At 37.5% G+C, this 12659-nt stretch overlaps 1 protein-coding gene across 4 annotated transcripts in view; it reads left to right on the top strand.

The window, feature by feature from the left end:
• RAB27A (RAB27A, member RAS oncogene family) overlaps positions 1 to 12414 on the top strand; it is an 84079-nt gene extending 71665 nt beyond the window's left edge. For all 4 annotated transcript variants that reach the window (XM_012469805.2, XM_012469808.3, XM_012469806.2 and 1 more), the window contains one exon: positions 9985 to 12414. In XM_012469805.2, the coding sequence (XP_012325228.2) occupies positions 9985 to 10183 (199 nt within the window). In that variant the 3' untranslated portion in view covers positions 10184 to 12414. The remainder of the gene's footprint in view (positions 1 to 9984) is intronic.
• The last annotated feature ends 245 nt before the right edge of the window (positions 12415 to 12659 follow it).

The raw sequence follows: 12659 nt of genomic DNA, 5'->3' as shown, positions 1-12659 counted from the left end.
ATTTTTAAAAAACTTACTGCTCAATTACTTTAAAAAAATTCCAATTTATTCTGTTGGGGGAGATCTGAGTTTTTCAACTGCTTTTTCATGTAATATATTTCTGAAAGGTGATAGAATGGTCAAGCCCTCTCCTTAAGTATAAGAAATGTTCTGTGGACATTAACTGATTTTTAATGGATATAATTGAGAAAGATCATAATGAAGAAAAGGTAACTATTTACATTTTGAAAAATCTCATTCTGAAATTCTATTCTTGTAACAATGGCAGCATCACAAACTATCCCCAGGATTTTAGCTCAATAATATTACAGATTCTTGATAAGTAAATACTTATTGATTCTAATCACAAAGGATTGACCCTTCAAGTTGTTGATCAAATATTGCATGTGACTAGTGGGGGACGCGTTATCTTCATTTCGTGGGCAAGGTGATTGATGAAGATGGAGGAAAAAAGATTGACAATAACTAAGAGGCAAGCAGAAGGTTTAAAAACTGCTAGGACGGTATCATTTTTCCCAACAAACTTTTTTCTTATTAAGATATTTTAGAGTCAGCAAACAAAGGATGATAGAACATGAGCATGATAGAGTAAGTGGAGCACCTATGCCTTACAGAACTCACAGGTGGGTGGATAAACACTCAAATGAGGTGATAGTTTCTCAACCAGTTTTTAATACCTGTGCTAAAACAGAGAATGCAGAGATTCAGTTGTAAGGCCTTATCACCTCCTGGAGGAAGTTATCAGATAATAAGACAGCATTACCAGCATTACTGACGAATCATAATGGAAAAATAGCCTTATGTCCCTACACATATATCCTCTAAACCAGCAGTCCCCAGCCCTTTTGGCTCCAGGGACTAATTACATGGAAGATATTTTTCCATGGATCAGTAAGAGTGGATGTGGTTTGCGAATGATTTAAGCATATTACATGTACTGTGCACTTTATTTCTATTATTGTAACATTGCAATATATAATGAAATAATCATACAGCTCACCATAATGTAGAGTCAATGGGAGCCCTGAGCTTGTTTTCCTGAAACTAGACAGTCCTATCTGGGGTGATAAGAGACAGTGACAGATCATCAGGCATTAGATTCTCATAGGAGAGTGCAACCTAGATCCTTCACATGTGCAGTTCACAATATGGCTTGTGCTCCTATGAGAAGCTAATGCCGCTGCTGATCTGACAGGAGAGAGTTCAGGTGGGAATGCGAGTGATGGGGAGCAGCCATAGGAAACTTTGTAGGCTCGGTGCGGTGGCTGACGCCTGTAATCCCATCACTTTGGGAGGCTGAGGTGGGCAGATCACGAGGTCAGGAGTTTAAGACCAGCCTGACCAACATGGTGAAACCCTGCCTCTACTAAAAATACAAAAATAGCAGGGTGTGGTGGTATGCATTTGTAATCCCAGTTACTCAAAGGTTGAGGCAGGACAAGTTCTTGAACCCAGGAGGTGGAGGTTGCAGTGAGCAGAGATCATGCCACTGTGCTCCAGTCTAGGCAACAGAGCAAGACTCCGTCTCAGAAAAAAAAAAGAAAAAGAAGCTTTGCTTGCTCGCTGGCCCCTTGCTTACCTCCTGCTGTGTGGCCTGGTTCCTAACAGGCCACAGACTGGTACCAATCTGCCAGTCTGTGCTTCTTAGTAACATCAGAAGTGAAAGAGTTGTGAAAAGATCTGTAAATGCATTAAGAAGTTAAAAAAGAAAACTTTAAACAACTCTCATATGGAAGCTGTTACTAGCCAAGAAAGAATAAAAGAAGGTAAATTGTAATCAGAGTCACTGATGTAGTGTTAACATGCTATGAGAATACAGAACAAAAACCTTTTTCAAGGAAAGTAATCATGGAGAACTTTAAATTTCTAATAAATGTAAGAAATACTTTGCTGAATTCAATTGCAGTACTCCCTGAAATGATAAAACTTTGTTTTCTTGTTTTTTTTTTTTTTGAGACAGAATTTCACTTTTGTTACCCAGGCGGGAGTGCAATAGCGCGATCTCGGCTCACCGCAACCTCCGCCTCCTGGGTTCAGGCAATTCTCCTGTCTCAGCCTCCTGAGTAGCTGGGATTACAGGCATGCGCCACCGTGCCCAGCTAATTTTTTGTATTTTTAGTAGATACGGGGTTTCACCATGTTGACCAGGATGGTCTCGATCTCTTGACCTCGTGATCCACCCGCCTCGGCCTCCCAAAGTGCTGGGATTACAGGAGTGAGCCACTGCGCCCGGCCTTGTTTTCTTGTTTTTATATTTAAGAGCATTTTGGTTAGATTCATCACAAATAGCAGCAATGAAGTCAATAGTTGAAGGGACTTTCATGGCTTTGTTGAAAAGCAAGATGAATTTGTCAGTTGATTAATCCTGTTGCAAAGACCATCTCTAATGTATAAAGGATGACTTCGACAAAAAGACTGATTTCTCAAGATCATGTGAAAAATAGCAATACAGCTTTGAAGCAATGCTTTATGAGTTATTTAAAAATTCCACCTGTACCACGGGACTTTGGATAATAAAACAAATGTATACTTAAGATTTGATGATCTTGAGGTACTTGACGCTGTAGAATTCAGAATATCTCCAAGTGTATGGTCCAGAAATATAGTCTAGAGTTTGTAAATGGCAAAGCTGCTGACAAACATGGCCTGTGACCTCTGATTACTTTCCAGAGCCAGCATTTTTTTCTTGTGCAGTGCATGAGATTTATTTATTTTGGAAATCCTCATACTAGTTTGGAACTAGTAGAGCCTATGGTTAAGCTGGCTGCATTGGAATTGGCTGTGGATCCAAATCCTAACTTCACTACTTTCTAGCATTGTGAAATGCTTTCATCTTTCTCAGCCTCAGTTTAATCATTTGTGAAATGGGAATATTGTGTACCTGAATACAAAAGTGTTTATATTTAGTGAATCATGCAGGTAAAACATACAGTATTGGGTAGCTGAAGAAATAATATTTGTTATTTTTTCATTCAATTTTACATGATTTATTTACCAGCTTGTTTCAATTCAGGCAAGCCAGAACACTCTAAAGAGAATATAAAAGAAATTCCTGAAGTAAAAAAAGGGGGAAAAGCTAAAAAAAAAAAAAAAAAAAAAAGAAAAAGAAAAAGAAAAAGAAAAAGAAAAAAAGTTACAGTCCAGAAAACCTCATTTGATAAAATAGTATGTTGCAAAGGTTGAATTTAACCCATCTTTTTTTCTAGTTAGTAGTTTGGAAATCAGTATTCGTGAACTAAACACTGAGAAGACACTTTCTATTTTGTTTTACAAGAGGTATGAGGACGTGTATAGGAAAACAGGAAGAGCCTGCTTGCTTCTCTCTCATTTATTAGCTGAATGACATTGATCAGACCACCTAACTTTTCTGGGCCTTCCTTGCCACAGGCCTGCTTTAAGAATTTTTTTTAACCTAATGATTCCACCAAAAAATGGTTAGAACTGATAAATGAATTCAGCAAAGTTGCAGGATAGAAAATCAACATACAAAAATCATTAGCATTTATATACACCAACAGGGAACAATTTGAAAAAGAAACCAAGAAGGCAATCTCATTTACAATAGCTACAAAGAATGTAAAATACCTAGGAATCAATTTAACCAAGAAAGTGAAGCATCCATATAAGGAAAACTATAAAACACAGATAAGAGAAATTGAAGAGGACACCAAAAATAAAAATATTTCATGCTTACAGATTGGAAGAATTGATATTGTTAAAACACTTCCCAAAGCAGTGTACTGACTCAATGCAATCCCTATCAAAATATCAATAATATTCTTCAAAAATATAGGAAAAAAAACCCTAAAGTTTATATGGAACCACAAAAGACCCTCAATACCTGACACATTCCTGAGGGAAAAAGCAAAGCTGGAGATATCACACTACTTGACTGCAAAATTTTCTACAAAGCTATAGTAACCAAATTAGCTTGGTACTGGCATGAAACAGACACATAGATCAATGTAACGGACCAGAGAACGCAGATATCAATCCATGCATCTACAGACAACTCATCTTTGATGAAGGGGCTAAGAACAATGGGGAAAGGATATTCTCTTCAATAAATGATGCTGGGAAAACTAGACCTCTGTCTCTCACCATATATAAAAATCAACTCCAAATGAATAAAAAATGTCAGAGTTGAAACTATAAAACTACTAGAAGAAAACATTTGGGAAACACTCCAAGACATTGGTCTGGACAAAAACTTTTTGTATAAAACCACAAAACATGGGCAATCAACACAAGAATAGGCATATGATATTACATCAAGCTAAAAAGCTGCTACACAGCAAAGGAAACGACAAAATGAAGAGACACCCCACAGAATGGGAGAAAATATTTGCAAAATACCCATCTGATGAGGATAAATAACCAGAATATGTAAGGAGCTCAAATAACTCAGTAGCAAAAACAAATAATCTGTTTTATAAATAGGCAAAAGATCTGAATAGACATTTCTCAAAAGAAGACCTGCAAATGGCAAACAAGTGTATGAAAAACATGCTCAATATCAGTACTGAGAGAAAGGCAAATAAAAACTACAGTGAGATTACATCTCATCCAGTTAATGATTTTATCCAAAATATAGGCAGTAACTACCGCCCCCCCCCCCAAAAAAATACAGGCAATAGTAGATGCTGGTGAGGATGCACAGAAAGGGGAACGCTTGTACATTGTTGCTGGGAAAGTAAGTTAGTGTAACCACTATAGAGAACAGTATGGATGTTCTTAAAAAAAACTAAAAATAGAACTACCATATGATCCAGCAATTCCACTAATATGTATGTGTGTGTGTATATATATACACACACACACACATATATACTAGTTGAAGTTTTCTTATAAGTTTTATATTAGTTTTCTTTCTTTGGGATATAGATAGATAGGTAGATAGATAGATCTCTATCTCTCTCTATATAAAAGATACTTGCTATCTGTATTTCATGTTTATTGCCGCAATAGTCACAATTGCTGAGATCTGCAATCAATCAAAGTACCAATCAATGGATGAAAGGATAAATAGAATACGGTTTATATATACAACGGAATTTTATTCCACCATAAAAAGAATCAAATCCTGTCATTTGCAGGAGCTTGGTGGAACTGGAGATCATTATGTTAAGCGAAAGAAGCCAGACACAGAAAGACAAATGTTGCACGTTTTTACTCATACATGGGAGCTGCAGAGATGGATCTCATGAAGATAGGGAGTGGATTGGTGAATACCAGAGGCCAGAAAGGGTAGGAGGGAGTGGAGGATGAAGAGAGGTTAATAGGTACAAATATGTGGTTCGATAGAATAAATAAGACATAGCGTTAGATGGATCAGTGGGGTGACTATAGTTTGCAACAATCTATTGTATATTTTGAAGTAGCTAGGATAGAAGAATTCAAATGGTTCTAGTATAAAGAAGAGACAAATATTTAAGATTATGGCTATCCCAAGTACACTAATCTTTACAAATTATATCATTGTATTAAAGGATATTTACTGTGAAACTATATTATGCATAAATAAAAAAATAAAATTTCTTACAGATACAGTTGAAGCCCCTTTTAAAGTTCCTTGTTGATTCCATTATCCTTCCTACTTCCTCAGAGAAAACCACACTATGTCTACTTCCTATAGCAGATGTTAGTGGTTGCCTAGACAATATCCATGCCTTTCTTCATAGAATCCCAACTTCCTTTAGCTATTTACTCTTGCTTCTGGAGGACATGCTACTTAAGAGAGGCAGGTGCCAGACCCCAGCTAAGGCAGACTGATTGCTTTAAGCCAGTGATGGTGGTGTACCATTCCTCTTCCCAGAATTTGGTTTAGGCATTGGCAAGTGATACAGTTTTGATCAATGAGACACGAGGGAAAGTCTGCCAGGGACTTCTGGGCAAGATTTCCTCTCTCCTGAGGGAGGCACCGAGGAAGAAAGAGTCCTTTTTTTCTTGTAACTTTGGCATGTTGAGATGTGATGCCTGTAATGTTTTAGCTTCTGGGGTCATGACAAGAGTCAGACTGTGGGCAAAGCTGACATGTGGAGGCTGGCAGAACAGAAAGACGGGATGAATCTAGGTTCTTTGTTTCTACTGTTTGGTAACCAAATTAACACTGGAAACTCCGTAGTTCTGTGCTCACTATGCATGACAATAAATTCCTACTTGTGATTCATGCCAATTTGAGCCATAATTTTCTGTTACTTTGAGCTAGAACAGTAAAACTTATATATTTCTAGTCCAAAAAGTTATATTTTTACTACATAGATATCTTTTTTATAACGATGTGTAATTATTTTGTGTTCTTTATATAAGTGATCTTGTATCATACAAGCTGTTTTTGAAATTCAACGTTTAATTTTTGCCATATCAATACAGTTTAAACCTTGTATAATTTACTGTATAAAAATATCACTATTTATCCATGTACTCACTGATGGACATTTAGGTTAATTTTTTCCCTATTACAAATAGTACTGAAATATCTATTCCATTAGATGATGCCATGTGTACATATATGAGAGCTTTTCTAGGGCTGCACTATCCAGTATGATAGCCACTAGTCAGATGTAACTATTTAAGTTAAAATTAAAAGTTCAGGTTTTTTGGCTGGGTGTGTTGGCTTCTGCCTGTTATCCCAGCACTTTGAGAGGTGAGGCAGACAGATCTCTTCAGGTCAGGAGTTTGTGATCAGGCTGGCCAACATAGTAAAATTAGCTGGGAGTGGTGGCACATGCCTGTAGTCCGCTACTTGGGAGGCTTAGGCACGAGAATCACTAGAACCTGGGACGCAGAGTTTGCTTTGAGCTGAGATCGCACCACTGCACTCCAGCCTGGGTGACAGAATGAGACCTGTCTCAAAAAAAGAGTCAGGTTTTTGGTTGCATTAGCCACAATTCAAGGGCTCAATAGCTACATGTGGCTAGTAGTTTTTATAATGAAAGGCATAGATATGGAAAGTTCCTGTTATCATGGGAAGTTCTATTGCATAGTGCTGCTCCAGGACACGGCTTCTCAATATTTTTCATAGCATGCCACCTGCAGAAAATGATAATATTTGTACAGCTCACTAGGATAAATAGATAAGGCTGCTCAACGTTGGAGGAGACTTGTTCAGGGACTCTTGCTGCCTTAAGACATTCTCAGTTGTCCTAAGGACTGAAGGAGTGGTGATATCTCAGGTATCCCTATAACTCACTTCTTGCCTATCAACATGCCTTGGCTCTGCTTTAGATGTATACCCAGAAGTGCTGTTGCTGGGTCGTAGCACATGCATGTTTCAATTTTACACCCAGATATTACTATCCTATTTTCCAAAGTAGTTATGACAGTTTATACTTACATAAGCAGTAAACACAAGTTCCTCTTTTCTTTTCTGCGGCAATACTTGATATTGAGAGGTTTTAATACTTTTGCCAATCTGATGGGTGTGAATTAATACACCATTATTTTAATTTGCATTTCCCTTATTTTGGGTGAGGTTGAAGATTTTTTCATAAATGTGCTTATTACTTTAATTCATTTGAGGAATTATTTTTTTGGACGCTAACCCATTTGCAAGTTACATGAAACACCATGTATTTTGGCCTGTAGCTCATCTTTAAACTTTGCTTATGATATATGCTGTGGGACCAAAGTTTTAAATTTTCACATTGTCAAGATTATCAAACTTATTCTCTGTGGTCTGAGCTTTGTAGCTATATTAGGAAGTCCTTTTTTATCCCAATGTCAAAAATATAGTCTCTTACATTTTCTTCTAAAAGTTTTCAAGTTTTAGTTTTCACATAGAGGAATTTAAACAGCTTTGATACCAACATCAATTTTTTTAAAATTGTACTTTAGGTTCTGGGGTATATGTGTAGATCACGCAGAATTATTGCATAGGTACATACATGGCAAGGTGGTTTGCTGCCTCCATCCCCGTCACCCACATCTGGCATCTCTCCCTATGTTATCCCTCCCCAACCTGACCACCCGTGCTGTCCCTCCCCTAACCCCACCAACAGACCCCAGTGTGTGATGCTCCCTTCCCTTTGTCCATGTGTTCTCATTGTTCAACACTCACCTATAAGTGAGAACATGCAGTGTTGGATTTTCTGTTCTCGTGTCAGTTTGCTGAGAATGATGGTTTCCAGATTCATCCGTGTGCGTACAAAGGACACAAACTCATCATTTTTTATGGCTGCGTGTATTTCATGGTATATATGTGCCACATTTTCCTTGTTCAGTCTATCATTGATGGGCATTTGGGTTGGTTCCAGATCTTTGCTATTGTAAACAGTGCCGGAATGGACATACATGTGCATGTGTCTTTATAATAGAACCATTTATAATCCTTTGGCTATATACCCAGTAATGGGATTGCTAGGTCAAATGGAATTTCTGTTTCTAGGTCCTTAAGGAATCTCCACACTGTCTTCCACAATGGTTGAACTAATTTACACTCCCACCAACAGTGTAAAAGTGTTCCTATTTCTCCACATCCTCTCCAGCATCTGTTGTCTCCAGACTTTTTGATGATTGCCATTCTAACTGGCATGAGATGGTATCTCAATGTGGTTTTGATTGTCATTTCTCCAATGACCAGTGATGATGAGCATTTTTTCATATGTTTGTTGTCCTCATATCTGTCTTCTTTTGAAAAGTGTTTATGTCCTTTGCCCAGTTTTGAATGAGTTTTTTTTCTTGTAAATGTTTTAGTTCTTTGTACATTCTGTATATTAGCCCTTTGTCAGATGAGTAGACTGCAAAAATTTGTTCCCATTTTGTTGGTTGCTTGTTCACTCTAATGATAGTTTCTTTTGCTGTATAAAAGCTCTGGAGTTTAATTAGATCTCACTTGCCTATTCTGGCTTTTGTTGCCGATGGTTGTGGTGTTTTTGTCATGAAGTCCTTGCCTATGCCTATGGCCTGAATGGTTTTGCCTAGGTTTTCTTCTAGGGTGTTTATGGTGTTAGGTCTTATGTTTAAGCCTTTAATCCATCTGGAGTTAATTTTAGTGTAAGGTGTCAGGAAGGGGTCCAGTTTCTGCTTTCTGCACATGGCTAGCCAGTTTCCAACATCAAATTTTAAGTTCTTAAAACTAGGCCAGGCACAGTGGCTCATACCTGAATTCCCAGCATTTTGGAGGCCAAGGCAGGCATGTAGCTTGAGCTCAGGGGTTTGAAACCAGCCTGGGCAACAAGATAAAACCCCGTCTCTACAAAAAAATACGATAATTAGCTGGGTGTGGTCCCAGCTACTCAGGAATCTGAGGTGGGAGGTTAGATGCCTGGGAGGTCACCTGGGAGCTGAGATCATGCCATTGCACTCCAGCCTGTGTGACAGAGGCTCTGTCTCAAAACAAACAAAAAAACCCTCCAAAACCTAAACGAAAACAGATTTAGTTCTCTGAATTAAACCTTTTTATATCTTTTTAAGTTCTTTTTAAAGTAAATCAATATATATTACTAAAATATATGTTGCATAGATATAGTCCTTTAAGAAAATGAAAGTTGATTTTTGTTTTTGAGATAGTCTCACTCTGTTGCCGAGGCTGGGGTGCAGTCTTGGCTCACTGCAACCTCCACCTCCTGGGTTCAAGTGATTCTTGAGCTTCAGCCTCCCGAGTAGCAGGGATTACAGACATATGCCACCATTCCTGGCTAATTTTTGTATTTTTTATGGAGATGGGGTTTCCACATGTTGACCAGGCTGGTCTCAAACTCCTGACCTCAGGTGATCTGCCCACTTCAGCCTACCAGAGTACTGGGAGGCATAAGCCCTCCGAAAATTATTTTGGAGAGTCTAAAATTTCCAGTTTTGCATATCTACTAGGAATGCAGTATGTTTTATTTTATTGTCTTTTTCACTTTTTTAATGTACTCTGGGGTGGTAAAATGTTTATCATCTTGTGTATTTGTATTCTATCCTCTAATTTGAATTATCAAGAGCAAAGGTCACTGTCCTTTCCCTTCACATGTTGTTACCTTCATTGTCTCTGTCTTCCAGAATCCCCTACTTTGAAACTAGTGCTGCCAATGGGACAAACATAAGCCAAGCAATTGAGAGGCTTCTGGACCTGATAATGAAGCGAATGGAACGGTGTGTGGACAAGTCCTGGATTCCTGAAGGAGTGGTGCGATCAAATGGTCATGCCTCTGCGGATCAGTTAAGTGAAGAAAAGGAGAAAGGGGGTTGTGGCTGTTGAGAAGTCGAGTAAGCGACATAGCAGTTCAGGTGGCCCATGCCTGGCATCCTTCTCTATGATCGATAGGTGGCACAGCGAGAGATTAATGGGCATTGTGTACAAACTGCTTCTTGCCATCCCCATTAGACCTACCAGTAAAGCGTCTGGTTTTAGAATTAATTTGTTGCAGCTTTGTAAATATTTCTTTAAGATTCAGCCTGAGAGTTAGGAGAAATATTTCAGAGCCAAAAGTGCCTTGTAAAACCTCAGCCTGTTATAGTAAATCATTAAAGGATTTAGAATTTTGCAGTCACAGAAGAGTTTATTTATTCCATAGAATGAATGAGGGTACTGTCACCTCCTTTAATGTAAGTAGGCCAGTGTCTTAAACATTTAAGATCTTACATGCAGTTATAAAACGGCCACAGTCTTGGATCAAGATTTAAAGACTCAGGGCATAGGTGAGCTTCTAAAATGCCATTAAAGCCACTTGCATGTTAAATAAGAATACACATGCACATCAGCCCAATGTCTTTGAGTATTAATTTTATGTAAGCATTCTATTTAACATGAACATAGGACAAATTATGGCCGTATCTATAGACCTTGGATAAACTGCATTGACCAGTTGTACACTCATGGTGACTTTTTTGTTGGTGGAAAAGGGATTGGGATGGGGCGGGGTTGCTTAATGTAATATGAGCAACTGAAGTGGGACTTCTGGCTCCCACTATATTCCCATTGCTGTGAAGGGTTGATTGAAGGTTCAGGGGACTAGATTTTGTGGCTTTAATGCACTGTGATTGTACATTTATACTTGGCCTATGTGCTGGCCACATCTGAACATAGCTGGTGCTTATGCTGAGTTATTCGTGATGAGTAAATATTTAGTTTTTCTTCATGTTTATAATTTTGATCCGGCATTCTCTGGCTGCAGCTTAATTAGCTTGTAAATTACTCATCTCTGTCTTTACCAGCAGGCTCTGTGTTGTTGATATTTGCAACTTGTTTTGCTTTTCCGTTGTTGTAATTGAAGGAATTAGTTTTCAATTACATAAAATGCCTGTTTGCTATTTGGTGGAAGATAGATGTACATATTGAAGCGTTATATTTGTACTGTAGTTCAATAAAAGAAAAATGAAAAGTATTCTGTAGCCTATAATTTTCATTGAGCTCGTGAGCATTTACTGTACTTGCTGGGTCTTGCCAAGATCATGTATTCTGCTACGTTGCCAAAGTGTCTTCATACCAAATTAAAGGTGGTTTTAATATATGTTTCATGAAAGTCTTTATAAAATTCAAAGGTATTTCATTTAGGTGAAAAGTCTTATTTATTAAAGTGGTTTGAATAAAGTAGATCAAAATTTCCAGAGATCTTAATGACTGTTTAGGAAGAAATATCACTCATTATAATTTAAATAAAGAATAAAAATAAATGTATTTTGTGGTGGCAAATATTTGGCAGAACTGTAATTAGAAAAATACAAGTATATTTGAGTGATGGTTACATTAGAAGCCCAGACTTGACCACTACACAATATATTCATGTATCTAAACTGCACTTGTATCCCCTAAATTTATTTTTAAACAAGGAAAAATACAAGTATAATGAAAAAACCTATTGTGTTTTTTACCACTGTCCTTCTACTACTCTGATAGCAAAGTTAGCCATGGTGAGTAAAATTTTACATATTTCTATCCTTGAAATGAAGGCTTCTTTTGAATTCTAGAGAAGTCACTGAGACCTGTGCATTTGAATTGTATATGCTAGTGAGGAATAGATTTAGATATTTGAAGAACAGGGTCATAATCACACAGCAGTGCCTTCTATAGTTGCCATAAGACTTCAGTGGAGTACAACATAATTTTACAGCTATATATCAGGGCATATTTTGTATGGTGTATTTGTGTTTGTTAGAATAACACATTAAATGTCTTTAAACATAAAAATAAGAATGTTTGCGTGTTTCAGTTTTCAAGAACCAAATGAGTAGTTAGCTATAGATTCCATTGGCCTTAAACGTATCATACAATGAAGTGTATACATGATACTGTGCACACACAAGAGCCACCTTTACTTATTGAAATAACCTGTATTCTTTTTGGAAATCATTTAAGTTTGTTATTGAAATACTATATTTTTTGTGCATCATTGTATTTTTCTATTTACAAGCCTATGTACAAGTAAAGTGTATCTTCAGTGAACCATATGCCAATTAAGCTATAATAAAAAAGTGGTCTAGTCTGTCAAATTTGTGTGTGAATGTAACTTTATTTCTCATCACAAAGTTTCATACCAGAGGTTGTAATGCTACCGAAAATGAAATTCATGGGCACATGTTCCATTAGGTGCTCACTGAGGGGCCAGCCAGGACAACATATTCTGGAAAGGTAACTAAAAATGCTATCAGACATGTATTGAGCACATCTATTTGGGAAGTGTCGTAGTAGACAATCTCAGACAAACAAAACAAGGATGGTTAAGGCCTGAACTAAG

This window comes from Aotus nancymaae, unplaced genomic scaffold (genome assembly GCF_030222135.1).
Source record: "Aotus nancymaae isolate 86718 unplaced genomic scaffold, 86718_ANA_hifiasm-v0.15.2.pri h1tg000062l, whole genome shotgun sequence".
In the NCBI taxonomy this organism is placed as follows: Eukaryota; Metazoa; Chordata; class Mammalia; order Primates; family Aotidae; genus Aotus; species Aotus nancymaae.
Note: the sequence above shows the minus strand (reverse complement) of the source record. Positions and strands in the feature narration are given on the sequence as shown.